Source organism: Lachnellula hyalina, assembly GCF_007821495.1.
Source record: "Lachnellula hyalina strain CBS 185.66 chromosome Unknown contig00133, whole genome shotgun sequence".
Taxonomy (NCBI): Eukaryota; Fungi; Ascomycota; class Leotiomycetes; order Helotiales; family Lachnaceae; genus Lachnellula; species Lachnellula hyalina.
In genome coordinates, this window is record NW_022157247.1 from 52,529 (window position 1) to 67,841 (window position 15,313).

General features: G+C 48.7%; 3 protein-coding genes across 3 annotated transcripts; 1 reads left to right on the forward strand and 2 right to left on the reverse strand.

The window, feature by feature from the left end:
• Positions 1-4,953: 4,953 nt before the first annotated feature.
• Positions 4,954-6,119, reverse strand: LHYA1_G007455 (Crossbronx-like protein; the record flags this gene model as incomplete). The annotated part of the gene is made up of 3 exons (XM_031152384.1): positions 4,954-5,825; positions 5,903-5,997; positions 6,058-6,119. The coding sequence occupies 3 exons, from the start codon at positions 6,117-6,119 to the stop codon at positions 4,954-4,956; spliced, it is 1,029 nt and encodes a 342-aa protein (XP_031003159.1).
• A 342-nt stretch (positions 6,120-6,461) lies between these two features.
• On the reverse strand, positions 6,462-7,217 carry LHYA1_G007456 (Coiled-coil domain-containing protein 124-like protein; the record flags this gene model as incomplete). The annotated part of the gene is made up of 2 exons (XM_031152385.1): positions 6,462-6,978; positions 7,060-7,217. The coding sequence occupies 2 exons, from the start codon at positions 7,215-7,217 to the stop codon at positions 6,462-6,464; spliced, it is 675 nt and encodes a 224-aa protein (XP_031003156.1).
• A 5,334-nt stretch (positions 7,218-12,551) lies between these two features.
• Positions 12,552-14,591, forward strand: YCR023C_3 (uncharacterized protein; the record flags this gene model as incomplete). Its single annotated transcript, XM_031152386.1, has 6 exons — positions 12,552-12,624; positions 12,723-13,005; positions 13,079-13,137; positions 13,174-13,238; positions 13,289-13,803; positions 13,856-14,591. The coding sequence occupies 6 exons, from the start codon at positions 12,552-12,554 to the stop codon at positions 14,589-14,591; spliced, it is 1,731 nt and encodes a 576-aa protein (XP_031003157.1).
• Positions 14,592-15,313: the final 722 nt, after the last annotated feature.

Genomic DNA, 15,313 nt, shown 5'->3' on the forward strand with positions numbered 1-15,313 from the left:
TTGACAGTCACATATGGATTGAAGTATACCCCAGCCCCCCAATTTTCTTGTACAGAAGTGACGGCTCCCGATCCTAGTGACCCAAGAGCAGAATAGTGGTCCCTATGTTGGTGGAGATTCAGGGAATGCCAATGCTGTGTATACGATACGCCGAATATGAAATCAATCACCTTAGGATTTCCCCCTTGTGCTTTTTCCACAGCGAGTGGTGGTTTCGAGTGGACCGAGGTTATGCTCGATGGGGTTATGGATGGCTTCGATTGAGGAAAGACACCGGATCCGTATGCAAAGGCATATCGAATTGGAGCCCGAAACTGCCATAGAATCTGGCGCAATGCCTCCTTAAACTCGTCATTTATGATTATGTGTTGATTCACACCGAAATTGGAGTGCGGCAGGTCTGCGAATTTGGATATGTTGTAGTTCGGATTGTCCTCCCAGTCTGCCGGAGGCTTCGAGGGGGTGTTTGAGGGTTGGGAGGATAGGTTACGGACGCGAATTGAAGGCCAGTATCTGGTAGTAAAGGCCCCAGGTCGGATGGGAGACCTTGAGCTCTTCACAATCTGCCACTGTACCTGAGAGAATATTAGCAAGGACGCTCGGGACGGGACGGCCAGGGAGCATGCGATCTTACCGGACTCCGGAGTGCCATTGTATTGTACTGAAGGTTCTACCGCATGTAAGAGATTCTCCTGGGTTGTGCAGCATTTGCTGCAAAATTGTCACCGCTTGTGCCGGTACTCAAAAGCCATGTGTCAGCGGTGGAGTGGTGTCGCTGAAAGCAAACTTTGAGCTCGATATTTCGCGGGACAGCTGTTCAAGCGAGTGCCGATCGGATCAGCCAGCCGCAACCCTTAAACTCAAAATCAACCATCTGTAGACAATGCATCTAGGACATTTATATTTCCCATCTGCATACCATACCATCCCATCTACTCAACTTCAGAGAAATCATAAGGTCCAATACTTAGTAAATGTGATGCCGCAATATTAGGGGTCGTGGACAGCTCGGGCTTTAAGTAAGTAGCCCGCACTCAAGTCTGCGACCGAACTTTGGCTGCCGCGTGCTTTGGGATAGAGTCCCCATTATTGCGAGGTCTCATATCAAGTGGCTGACCTTCTGATATCCTATATCTTCACGAATTATTAAGTCTCTAGATACTCGAGTCTGAAGAACCTTTGCATGCTTCGACCTGGCACTTTTGATTGAACTTTAAAAGCTAGCTAGTGAGAGCATGAAGATTTAGGGAGGGGAGATGGAAGATTGTTTTCCAATCCTTTAAAGTCCTTCATTCATTTTGGAATAACACAAGTAAGCAGCCAAATTTGGTACCAGGCATTGGCCATTGTGTCCTTGTGATTTTTGCAAATATAAATCCGTCCACACGCTGTGACAATGATCAGCATAATATTGTGATCTATTTCAGATTTCAAAACCAACGAATGGTAAAGTACAAGTCTAATAATACTAAGCCATAGACAAGGAAACAAACCATATTTGCAAACAATGCCGGATCGATGTTCGAGTCATCTTCACCACCATGGAGGTCCCCAGCCCCACGACCTTCCAACACCCAGTCCTAAGCCACCAACCGTACCCCCTCTGCCTTTGTCCACACTCTTCGCAACACTCGGAGCAATACTGCGTAAAGTATCAGCGCCCATACTCCTTTTATTCTTTAGTGCTATCTCCCGAATTCGATTCCTCTGGTTCGCAATGTACCATTCTGAATCATTATTTGGTACAGGTGCACTGTCAGCACTGTCAATGGATGAATTACCACCTGAAGATGTCATTCGAGTCGGTTGGTACTCTGTACTATAGAAATGATCCGCGCTCATGCTTTTCCGACCGTGGCGAGGACGGTTAGAGCGAGAAGACCAGCGCATTTCGTTCCATATCTTCCGAGCTGGGTCAAGCTCGTCTGTCTCTTCTCTACTTCTTGGAGAAGGAGATTCAGGAAGTAGCTCAGCGACCTCTTTCCTTTGTGGTAGATGGGAAATTCTGACACTTCTTGGAACGGCAGCGTTTACTAATGAAGTAGAGACCGTGTAATTTTTTGTTGGAGAGATGACACTTGCAAACGGCTTCACAGTGTCTTCACTCGAGCCTCTAGCGCCACTTAATATCGAAGCGTTCGGGGTAGATCTTTCCTCGTTGGCCAATGCCTTCATTGCCTCTTCAGCTCTATGCGGGTGGAGGTGCGAGTAAATAAGATTTACGAGAGGATTTCCCTCCAGAGGTGATTTAAAGTTCTGCGATGTTCGCGGGGACCACGCTGATTGGGAATTATGTCTCCTGTAGAAGACCGAGGTTAGCGTGAGATGTCTAGTGTGATGCGAAGTGCTGGGATAATGTAATAGCAAGACTCTCTGGTTATTTGAGACATTCTGGGAATGTTATCCACTGACCTAATGACTGCATTCGCATCAGTTTGTAGCTGGGTAGTATGTGAGCTCATTCCATCAGAGCTCAAAAATGGATTGTCGTAATCTAGAAAGCCAGAATGCTTGTATGTGAGTCGCACCTGTAGGTAAGGAGTAAGTGTATCTGCAAGGTCAAGCTCTAGGTCCGCAATGAGCTCGTCGGAAGATGATTCCTTGCTATGTGAAGAAGTCATCGATCTACAGAGGCTGATCCTCACGAGGATGAGTCGAGTTTCGCCAGCGTATAGTGGATTTGCATCGTGCAAGTCTCCAAGCAACTCAGTGACGAAACAATTGCGCGCTGGTAGGAGATCGATTCGTAGTGAATGGAGATAGCCGTATCGACAAATACCTACAAAAGTTTTAGTTGGGTGTGGGATATTGAAGATTTAGAGAACGGATATTTCCGTTAAACATTTACAAGTTGGGGAAGTACCTGATAATTGGGCATTCATAGGCCCGGAAGAATCACTAGGGACAATAAGTGTTTGATTTCTCCCCACGCTTCTCAGAACTCCAGAGAGCTCAACTGCTACCCACAAAACACAATTGCCGGAGTCGACGCTGGATACCTCGGGAGTGACAGTGATCTGCGGGCACAGAAGTGTGGCACCTTCAGAGTTGAGAAGCGAAACGGTATCGGAGGCAAAAGAGGCATTTGGCGTCTGGTCGTAGTATGAAGAGATTCTAGAATTGATACTCACATCTGTAATGTCAATGCTGCCCGGCTCGAAAGAAGTATTGGCGCTGGAACATTCGCTTCCAGAGGAACTGGGGCCCCAAGGGGTTTCGACTCTGTTTTTGCTACGCGAAAGGCGACGTACCAAGGTATTCTTCGAGGCGGTATCAATTTTCCGGATGGGTTTGGCCTTGTCTGGGCTGCTGCGACCACCAATTGCCCGCAGGAGGAAATTCTTGGATTTAGAAAATCGCCTCTCCGGAATCTTTGGTGATCCGTCCGGATTTCTCAAAGTTTCTGGCAAGTGTTGCATGAGTTCGATATCGGAGGAAGCCATAGAGTCACGGGTGCCTCTAACAGAGTATCTGCCGTCGCTGATATCTCCATGGAGTTCTGTCTGAAGGGTATATTAGCAACCGCGTGAACCACATTGCGGAGACATGGAGGGCTCCAGTGGGAAGCTTACTGTCAGGAATGCGCCGACGCTCATAGTCCTCGGGACTTGTCGACGTGCTTTTGGCGTAACGTCCGGATCATCTTCATCGACATATGGCACTGGAAGACGGTCAGCCCCCCCACGTTCATAAAATGTTCCGCAACTTGACGATTATCGAAAGCGCCGAACCATAAAATGTACGGGGTACTTCACCATTTTCCTTTCCGACCACGTCCGCTATAATGTTTCGGGCATTGGTCCCAGAGGGGCCTGGTGGGCCATCAAAATTTCTACCCATAACACTGCTTTTCCCCTTCCGGAGTTTGCGTACCGTCAATGATCTGTTAATGGCCGGTGGAGGGCTTCCCCTGCTCTTTCCGGATGAACCAGAAAGACGACGTCCTCTGCAGAGAGTTTCGCCGGACGCCGCACTGCCTGAAAGAATAGTCAGTATTATTGTGGTATACTCAGTGGTTGCGGAAGGGCAATATTTGCGAAGATCCCGAGAATAGTTTGGGCTTTCTCGCCGAAGAAAAACAAACACGGAACCAAAAGGTGGAGTGAAATTACTTACCCGAGATGGTTTTGCTACGTTTGATAATTCGAAGGGGTGGCGGTTGGACGATCTCGGATTGGTGAAGCTCCATGTGAGGCGAGCGGAGCGAGTGGGATGCCATATTCGTCTTGGGGTATGGATGGGCGAGGCCCTCTTGTCTTCTTCACTGGGCGATTTGCAGCTCGGATATTGCCCGACAAATCTGCTATATTTTTTGGAAACACTGTGAACGCTTTCAAGGTCGCACCAAGAATCCGCGAAGGTCTGCGAGGATGCTAAACTCGACGTGTGCTTACTACGCTGGGAGTCTCTGGGATATGACCAGGAAGGTCTTTTATCCCAAATTCGACGGTAGTGGTTGGCAATGAAATGGAACCCGCTATTGGTTTTGAGAGCGATATATGCTGCTGAAAGTGCAATAACAATCGGGATGATGACGAGGACACCGAGTGCGGGATTACTACTATTACTCATAGCCAAAAATGGAGAAATGTTGACATGCTAGAATGGAAGTAATGCGCGTTGATGTTTGTTGCGGAAGATGGGAGGACGGCAGTGGTAGCGATGCTATCTCTGGCTTTGAGGGAGCGACGAAGACGGAAAGAGCGATCGAGACGGAAATACAGGCCATACCTAGGTACAGTACAACCACCCTATGACAGCCTAACATACTTCTGAGTCTAGAAATGTTACAGGTATTAGAAAACCGCCTTGGAGAATTTTGGCTTTTTCGTATTGCCTTCCAGTTCATATGGGCGTGATACCCAGCTCCTTATGGCAGGATCTTGTCCACATCGCCACGATTCAAGCTGATGTTGTCTTGAAAAGCAGGTCAAAGTCTACTTTCTTGAACGACTAGACAATGCCTCTTCGTTGTGGTTCCACAGTCTCCAGACTCCTCCGGATATTCTCCTTAATCGACTCAATCTGCTCCATGTCCATATTCAAGAACTGCACCAAGTCGTCCCCCGCCGAAGCTCCAAAGAGTGACGCATCTGCTACACTTGCCTCTACTCCTTTCTTCACTCGTATTTCCCAAACACCATCCCAATTCCATTCTCCAGGTCTCCTAGCAGCCATAGGCGCAGACGTGCCTCCCGCTAACCTCTTATATCCACCCGGCGCATCAGAACTGCTGAGGCTTCCCTCGTCATCACTCAGTCCTTCATGCCGATTCGGCTTTTCCTTGCTCTCGACAACAGGCATAATCTTCCCCAGCTTGACTTGATGTGTCCGCCACGCATGCCACGCGCCAGGGTTGCCAGCAGCCTCCAGTGGGACACTATCCAGCACAGCCTCGTCATCAAACGCGCTCCTTATATAACGTAGCACATCATATGCAGAAACGCCGCTCGTTCTCGCATCCTTATTGCTGACCCCGGGAGTTGAATTGGTACTGTCTCCCGAGCCCGGGCTCTCCACCCCGCCCGCTCCTCGCATCGGAGTCTGCGTACTCCCTCCTCGTGTCCGCTCTGCAGACCTTCTGCTGGCGCGCCCGAACCAGGCCGGGAAGCCGTGTCGCAGCGAGAACCCGCCGGGTGGTAGACGTTCCTCGTCTGTTGCGGATACAGTGCCAGAGTCTTGAATGTCTGTCGTGTACATGTATGTTGTTAGGGGGGTAATTAAAGGGTGAAATATGTCCGTTGAGAAGGTGACAAGTGGTGGTAGGGATGGATATGAGGGCGGGAAAGATATCTGGAATCGGAGTATTGAAGGCGCGTATGGTCCTAAGATATTTGATTAGCATTATAAACTGCAAATATTGGGTTTATTAAAACGCCAAAGGCGATTCTTCTCAAACTACCTTTCCTGACAAAGATTACTCCAGACCAAAGAGTAGGATTCCCTGGGGTGAGGCTCATGAACACGCCATGGGGACACGCATATTTGAGACTAGAGCTGTTATAGTTATAGGTATTAGTACTGTTTAAGGAAAGTATGGAAGGGAATTTGGCGTACAATTCAACTAGTAATTGTTGTTTCCGCACAGCAGAGAGTCCGGACAATCGTTGCGGCACCATATTGTATGAATTTTAGGAGGTTTTGCGTAGGGGAGCTGTATATTAATATATTTGGAGGTTGATAGAGCTCGGAAGCGATCTGGTGGATCACTTCTGCCGTGTCTCGGCAAGCTGAAGCTTGTGCTTCATGCCAACATCATGTCGATAACGGAATACACACATATTCGTCAACCTTCGTTTTTGGCTTCAATCTTGTTTATCATAGTTCTATGCCCAAGGAGTCTAAGTCGTAGCTATCTCTATTCGCTTATCGTTCATTATCCATAACTTCATTCTGTCCAGGGCGCGTCTCCAATGCTAGTGCCTACCATGCATTCCACCCCACCACGCCTGACTGTCTTCTTAGTTGCCCAATCTGCCCTCTATCTTGCTCTTCTCCCTCTCCTTAATGTCCCTCAACTCCTCCTTGGTAGTGTCATATGCGGCAGAAACCTGGTTGAAAGGGTTATCCTCGCTCTTCTCGAACTCCTTCCGGATCTTGTCTTTCTTCTGGTTCTGTCTCAGACCCTGTCCACTTCCATCCTCGTCCATCTCCTTCAATCTTCTCTCCTCGAATGCGGCATATGCAGCTTTGAATCGTCTTTCAGGGTGCTTATCGATCTTCGCAGATGCCGAGTCCGTCGTCAGAGACAGTGCGTCAAGCGCGTTGTCAATACCGGTGGCATTGAGAGCTGACGCCTTCTTGGAAGAAGTACCAGCATCGTCGTCGAGTTGCGACAAATCAAGGCCCTTTGTCTTCTTCACAGCTTGTTTCGCGTTCTTGGGCCCAGGTCGCGCGTCCTTCTCTTCCTCTGCTAGGATTGCATCCTTCTCGGCTTTCTTCCGTGCTTGTTCTGCCTTCTTCGCGGCTTCTGCTTCCCTGTTCGCAGATTTTGTTAGTATCTGTGGGATATGGAGGAACTAGGCGGGTAGTCCCAACAAACGCTGCTAAAGCACTCACTTCTTTGCATTGTTCTTTGCTCCTTTACCCCACTCTTCATCTTCTACGACTGCCTTCTTTTGGTTCTCAACGGCCGCTTTCTGTGCGGCTACATCGGCTTTCTTTGCGTTGCCTGCAACCTTCCTGGAGTTCTCTCCTGCTGCCTTCTTTCCGGCCATGTTTGGTTGATGGTTTGGATCGCAATTCAGATGTTATGTTTGTCAGGGTGAATGTAGAGGAATGTTCGAGTCAATAATATTTCTGTCTTGTATAGAGGACCAAATCAAAGGAACGAAGTCAGATAGATGTCTTCACTGATGACCCCGCCCCCGCCACGAATTGCTCTTTCCACGACGGAGCGGCTTTATTTGCTTCCGAATAACTGCCTCAGGTGTCAATATACTCTAGGTCATGTGACCATGTGGGAAAGGAGCAGCCAGCACGAGTTGATCTTGCTGAATCAAGGGATCGAAGAATAAGTTCTGCCAGAAGGTCCAGGCTATCCAAGCCCTGTATAGTACACGATGGCAAGCTTCCTAGTGGTTATACGTTGTAGTCTTGCCCTTGAGGGTGTATATTTCTGTATGCTTCGTAATCCACATAACCTCTGACCGACTTTCACATTTTCATGGCAATTGGAGGAAGCAACAACCGTGAATACCCGAGTTGGAGACCGCATTGTACTAAAGGGGCATAACATGCCTGGAGACTCAACACCAGTCATGAACAGGCTTGGATTGGTATGCTCCCCTTCCGTGCAAGTATATGTCGTATTGCAGCTGAGGTCATATGATGTTGCCCATCTGCCGCCTAACTGATGCTGATGCCCTGCCCCTGTCAGATCCCCAACGAAAAAGTCAATGCCTCATTATTCTCGTCTTCAGAGGATCCACGTATGTGAGGAGTGACACGTCTCGTCGTAATCAGATCTCGTAATGCACTTACCCATAGTATCTGCCGCTTTTGTGTTGTCATCTCACATTTTTTTGGTGGCACAGCATCGATTCCCGTGTGATACTGGAGGTCAACTCGGCACAAGAGTTTGGTGAGTCACACAGTTTTTATATTCTAGCAGCACAAGAAATCACTTACCAAAGTATTGCCCACCTGTGGATAGAATAAATATCAATAGAAACCTCTTGATAGGGTGCCTACCTACGGAGATAGTTCCGTTTAGCGATCAACGAAATGGTAAATTTCCGAGAAGTCAATAAAGGGAGACGAGATGTCAGGTTACACCGATCTCTACTCCGTACGAGACTGGCAGCTTCCGGCGCACTGGGTACTTGCTGACCCGGGGTTTCACTGCCTGAGCTAATGCAACAAAAGTCGATGCCAGTGGGAGCGCATGCAAGCCTACTCGGTTGAGCGCTGAAAGGCGTCTGCAGATTGACGAACGCCTCCTCCGCAGTAGAGTAACTCTTTTTGACAAGGAGCATTCAAAATGCGGCTACTAATACGGAGACATTTTGTCAGTGACTCGAATGCTGCCCGATGTCACACAGTGTTTAGGGGTCCAGTATTTGGGGGTCCAGTATTTGGGGGCTCCAGTGGCGGATCCTATCGGGTGGACTCCAGCCAATCTGAGATGGATTCGTGGCTGTGGAACCCTCCCAAGGCTGCATATGCACCTCTAGAAGTTGCATGACAGGCTGCAGCTTGCAGAATGCTATTCCTGGTTATACTCGGTGTTGTATAAGAAAAACTTCATCTCATTCATCCAGCAACCGGGCGGCTGTAGAATGGGTAGATTGGGCGCGTGAACACTTCCATGATGCACCATTATTACGCCCAGACTATACAATACTTGCAAAAGACGCTATGCAGCTCGGCGTGCTATTAAGAGCGAATATGTTGCATACTGCTTCAGTTTATTGTGGAATATTCTACCCCTGGAGTCAGATATTATCGGCGATACCGGCCCTTCAAGAACGTCAAGAAGCAATCTCAAGCGGCGAGGCCTGCTGAGCTGATTCAATGATGCAAGGGATGCGACAGACTGAAAAGAGACATGTAGTTTCCACCGACGAAGTCTATCCGCGCTTATAGAGCTGGGGGTGGGAGAAAATACGCCACAAGAATTTGTCGGGTCGGGGAACCGGGAAAGCTTCCACAATCCATGGAAAAGAAGCTTCTCCCAGAGCAGGCCTTCTTTCCTCACCATCTGCCGAAGATCTTATGACGGAAGAACCGCGGGCGCGGGAATAGTATCTTCATCAATCGGAACCTGAATTGACATCTTTTGCTGCCCCGCGGCCCCCGCCAACCTGACGTTAGGCCTCGCTTGCGGCAATTTGGCAAGTGGACTCGCTCCACCCAGCAGAGCGGTTAGAGAGATAGTAGTGCCGGTTACTAATCATTGGACTAGAGGCTTTTCAAGTTCTGGAGTGCAGGAGAGTGCAGGAGAAAGGGGCCAAGGGCGGCAACACTTCCTCGCATTAACTAACGGCTTTACTCCCCAGAACAGCTATTGTAAGAGATTGATTCCTCCTCCATTATTCGAAGTAATTGCGAATGGCGGTGAGGTGAGACAGACTATGACCTATGTCATGATCTCGCAAGAATAGTTTCCTCCAAAACCGAAGGATAATCTTGTCAGGACATGCGATGGAGGCTCATCAAACACGAGCGAGTAAATGCATGCGAGACAGAAGTTGTGGGCCAAGTAAGAACGCTACCTAACGAAGTTCCAGAAGAAAGAGCACGCCGGATCATTTTATTGATATCCTAGCCCTAAAATGAGTTCCCAGGTTCCCCGGTACGGTACTTGGCTACCAGTTCCGCGAGACCATACGGAACCGCAGGAATTCCGGAAGATGCTAATCAATCACCGAAAGCTCCCCTTCACGCCAGCCACACCAAAGTCTGTTTGCTTCGCTCGCAACTAGTTATTACCCAATAATAATGGTTTGAAGCGGAGAAATGAATGAACCATGAAACACTTCAACTCCACATCTGAAATCCTCCCTAGCGTGTATTCTGGGATTTTCGTCTAGAAGGTTTCGAACTCTTCTTTAAACCCTGGCTGGCGACCCGGTTCCGCGGTAGACTATTCATTTACTCGTAAATTTACTCTAAACTGGACTGGTCTCGTCCATGGGGCTTCCAGGTCCAGTGTTCAGATATCGTTGGATTGCTTACAGTGTAATTACGGTATGGTATCACCACTGCACAATCTCATATGGCCTTCTAATATAATATTCCCCTTTTGCAGCTGTGATAGGTTACGTACCACATGTTGTGCGAATCTCAATACAGTCACGTCGATCCTGGTCAATGGTCTCCTGATGATGACCTCAACTAGCAGCTTCTAAAGTACAGCTGATATTACAACCGCAAAACCAATTCTACATCTAAGCTGTTAATGCCGCAGACCTACGAGTACCGTACAGAGGTACGTGTCGCTATTAGCTAACCTACAAAGCAATTACCGGCCTTGCCGGATATATTCAATCTTCTACTACATGGTAGAATTTCGTAAAACGGAAGAGTTGTGATATCACTTCCCATTATTGAGTCGAGTTGCATTTACCAGCTTGAGGTTTTAAAGGGTCTCCCCCTAACTACCATGGTCACTTGACTCGTCAACTCGCTCGCTTCAGCGCCTCCTTGAGTTAAAGCGAGAGCCCCTGGCACGCTTCGTTTCCGTAACTCTGGTCCCGGTAATCCCCAGCAGGGCTATCCTAGTATATATTTGATGCTTTCCAACTCCGCTCTGTTGATCTTCAATTGGCGGGCCCCCATCTCGGACATTTAGGACATCATGTCAAGGCTTCGCACCGCACCAGCCTCATATCCCACATGTGACAGGAGAATTAGCAATTTATTTCCAATCTATGGGTTTTCATAGTCGGTAAGTATCGCAGCTAGTGGACAGGGCAGGGTATATGAAGGTAAAAAGAAACATTTCTACGTGTTTTTGATACTCGTACCAACCAAGCAAGGGAGGCACAGCATCTCGCGCCGTAGCTGTTGAGCTGGCAAGGCTGGCTAGCTGACAATGCCAATGAGGGTGGACCTGCCGTCATCAGGGGTTCAGGGGCACGATGTTCATTTCCCCGCCCCGCTCATCGACTGGAAATATGGAAGACGCTACGAAGGTACCGTACTGATCCCATTTCCGCTATGCCAATTCTCATCCACCTTATCCGAATCGTGAAAACCGGCGAGCGATCGCAACGTGGGCGCCAGGGATTGCTTCATGTACTGGTATCAGACCCATTACGATGAATCTTTGTTTCATCTCGTGATGGTGTAGGGCTACTCCATTTCTTTTCCAAATCTGACAGTGGAGACATTGTTTGCTCCATAATTATATATTCCGCATCACTCAAAGAGTGTAAATTCTACCAATACAGGCTCTTCAAGGGTACAAACGAGAAGTCTCACTTCAAGATTGGCGTGGCCGTTGCACTTCGTACTCCGTATTTCTTGCGGTTTTAGGGATTTCCACCAGGGTTCAAGCGGAATCTGTCTATCCACGCTAAACTGTCTCCACTGTCAGACTTGCTTTTTCGTACCTCCGTAGAGGGAAAAAACGAATATGGTGGGGGTTGTCCAAATACGCAGGGCTATTCGGACTTTGAAGTACGGAATATAATATCAAAACGAGTACACAGCCACTCAATTTGCACCCAAATTTACGGAGGACATCTTACAGAGGGAGGAACGGTGGCATTGCAGCTAGTAGGGTTTATTTCCCCCCTGCAATTGAAGGCCCTCCACACACCGCCGCTCAGAAAGATCCGTGCCTGAGGAGATTTTCTCCTCTCAACCCGATGCCACGCTACAAGACCCAAAGTTTAGTAGTACAGGGAAGGTTCCATGACACCATGTGCGTTTACTGCAAACAATTTCCCCTAGCCCTTTCCAGCTCGCATTCTAACGGGCCACGGAGTCAAAGTGCCGGGACCATGTGGAGTACCGTCACCGTCTGATACCAACTTCAGGGCTTTTGGGGGTTTTAACTGGCGCTATCTTGGAAGAAGCAAAGCAACACAACCTGGTTGAGCCACGAACGTGGCCCCCCTGATACTACTTCCTGCAATATGGTGACTCTCGCCGTACGCCTCGTCACCGCTCCTCATATGTTGTAATTATAATTCTAGCGGCCACTACTGTCCACTACAGCCCAAAGAGTTTAAGCTAAGTATCTACTCCATGGGTTTCCTCTCCTGGCGGTCAAGTACATGGCTGGCTTCATTTGCTCTGCACATCCTCTCCTTTCCGATCTTCTGATCCTTTTCTTTTCTTATATTACAGCAGATCATATAAACTGTTGTGTACTTGCTTTTCCAACTGCACCTACCCAGACACTGTCCACTTTGTGTTCCTCTTAAGGACACTGCAGCAGACACAAGATATAACCTCTACATGATCCCCTGCTCTGAATCCAGCTTCTCTCACCTCTGCAAGCCAAGATCGTCTTTTGAGATTACAACAAATACCACAACTTACTGCTAATTCGCACGCCTACGCTACAATTCCGCAAGACCAAACCTGCCACATCCGCCATGTCTAGCACACAGCTTCCGGGTCCGCGGAAGCGAACTCCCGAGTTTCCAACAAGACAGATGACAATTCTAGGTATGTGGATTTCCATGTCATGGCTTTACAGTGTGCCCAATTGAAGCCTCGCTGACCGTCGTACTATGCAGCACTATGTCGAATCTGCGAGCCCATAGCCTTCATGTCCATCTTCCCCTACATCTACTACATGATCCAAGACTTCCAGGTCACGAAACGCGAGTCGGAGATACCAATCTATGCAGGAATGGTAACATCAGCTTTCGCCTTCGCAGAATTCTCATCCGGACTGGCGTGGGGAAGATTGAGTGACAAAATTGGACGAAAACCAGTGCTTCTGACCGGACTGGCTGGAACGGCACTAAGCATGTTGGTTTTCGGATTTGCGCCCAGTCTGCCGGTTGCATTACTGGCTCGGGCGCTGGGCGGTCTCTTGAATGGGTATGTGGACGGACAATCCATTTCTCACCGTGCACTGATGTGACCTTTCTTGCTGACGGATTGCTGCATTTAGAAATATTGGTGTATTACAGACCACAGTTGCCGAGATGGTCACTGTCAAGGAACACCAACGTAAGTAAATTGATATATCACATTTTGGAAAATTAGAGCCTCTTGCTGACGAATCACAAAGCGCGAGCTTATACGATCATGCCATTTGTCTGGTGTCTCGGGTGAGTGTTTTCTGGAGAAGATTTTCAATTCTGATTTCAAATGCTGACAGGCCTTTAGATCAATACTTGGTCCTATGCTGGGAGGCGCTCTAGCGCGCCCCGTACTCAGCTACCCCAGTGTATTTACCCCAGGAAGCATCTGGGAAAGGTTCCCGTACCTGCTACCAAATCTGGTGTGCACCGTTATCGTATCCTGTGGAGTCGTGGTAGGAATTCTATTCTTAGAAGAATCGCACGCGGAGAAGAAATTTCGACGTGATCCGGGGTTGGAGCTAGGAAAGTGGATTTTGAGCAAGTTCACGCGATGCGCCGAATCGAAGACATTGAGATGTGAAAAAGCATCAAACCTCGAGGAGGTCGTGGCCTTGTTGAGTGAAGACGAGCAACCGCCAGGATATCGCACCAGCGAGGGCTCACCCAGGCTGCCGTCCACACCATCACCGGAACCGCACGAACCACTGGACTTGAATACACCCCGTGTTTTGAGGAAGTCCAAACCTGCTACGACAAAAGCGTTCACGCGACAGGTTGTCTTGAATATCGTCGGCTATGGCATCCTAGCTTAGTAAGTGGTGCAAGACTTTGTTTTCCATGCATTTGTATTGACTCGTGATCAGCCACACGATAACATTCGATTCCATGCTTCCCACTTTCTTGAGCACTCCAGCGCCGCTCGCAGAAGCTGCCACTCCATGGCAATTGCCCTTCAAATTCGTGGACGGGTATGGCCTCAGCACAAGTCAAATCGGCGTCGTCTTGTCTGTCCAAGGAGTCTATTCTATGATCGCTACTGTCTTCCTCTTCCCCTTTATTGTCCGGAGGCTAGGAGCTTTAGGTCTCTTTAGATGCATCGCCATTTCGTACCCGATTCTTTACGTCGCAACTCCATACTTGGTATTGCTTCCGGATAACCTCCGAATGGTTGGGGTCTACGTGGTAGTAATTTGGAAATGCACCTTCGCGACGATGTCCTATCCCAGCAATGCGATACTGCTCACGAATTCCGCCCCGTCGCTGCTCATGTTGGGGACCATCAATGGCGTAGCCGCATCGATGGCCAGCCTGTGTCGAGCATTCGGACCAACTGCCTCAGGATTCCTCTTTTCAGCCGGTCTTCGGATAGGATACTCGGGCCTAGCCTGGTGGTGCAGTGCAATCATTGCCATTGCCGGCGCTATCCTCAGTTTGAGCATGAGTGATAAAGGAGGCCGTATGGACGTGGAGGATGAGAAGAACGACGAAGAGCAGGAATTGGGCTTCGAAGACCACGTCCTGGATCACGAGTCACTCAACTCTGCCCTCACCGTTGCGGAACCAAGGGGTCTATACACGGACGACGACGAGGCAGTCTGACGACGTCAAGTGACGCACGGTCTCACACCAGTCGTGCACGAGCTCACGAATTTTATAGATTTCATTTTAAGCTCTCGGGAGGATATCTGTATTAATCTTTTTTTGTTTGCATTTCTCTTTTACCCGTCTGATTCAAGCGTTGCGGTTTTCTAACTTTGTGGCGTATGGGTTGTGGGATAGTACATTTATACCCAAGAAGGGAGTTTATTAAGACGGAACCTGATCAGATCAGAACAAAGTAACTGGGTTGGAGTTTCTTGGCCTGGAGGAAAGAAAAAGGTACATGGGTATAGCGTAACTGGAAGCAAGCATTTTTAACGGCGTCACATCTCTTAGCTAGATAGAGTTCTGTTGGGGACAGGTGCATTATTTAGACAATTTACTCAATTTATTGTGATACGATCAGTCCCTGCCATGTCTTCGTACCGTACCGCACCACCGTAGGTAGTGAGTGGAGTGTAGCGAGCGCGCTGTTCGTATCTTTACTCGATGGCCTCACATAATGGTACCTCCACACTAACTCCTATAGTTTCCGTATTTGGCCTAGTGTCCCCCCAATCACTAACACCGGGCTCCGATGATTCGTTGATGCTCTTATCACGGCCCACGGCCTATAGTACGTATCGCCCCGTTCAGAAGCCCATTATCAATATCCCACGCGGCTGCAGCCTCTCCAGCTGGGCAGGACAGGACAGGACAGGCACTGATTACCGACCGTACAG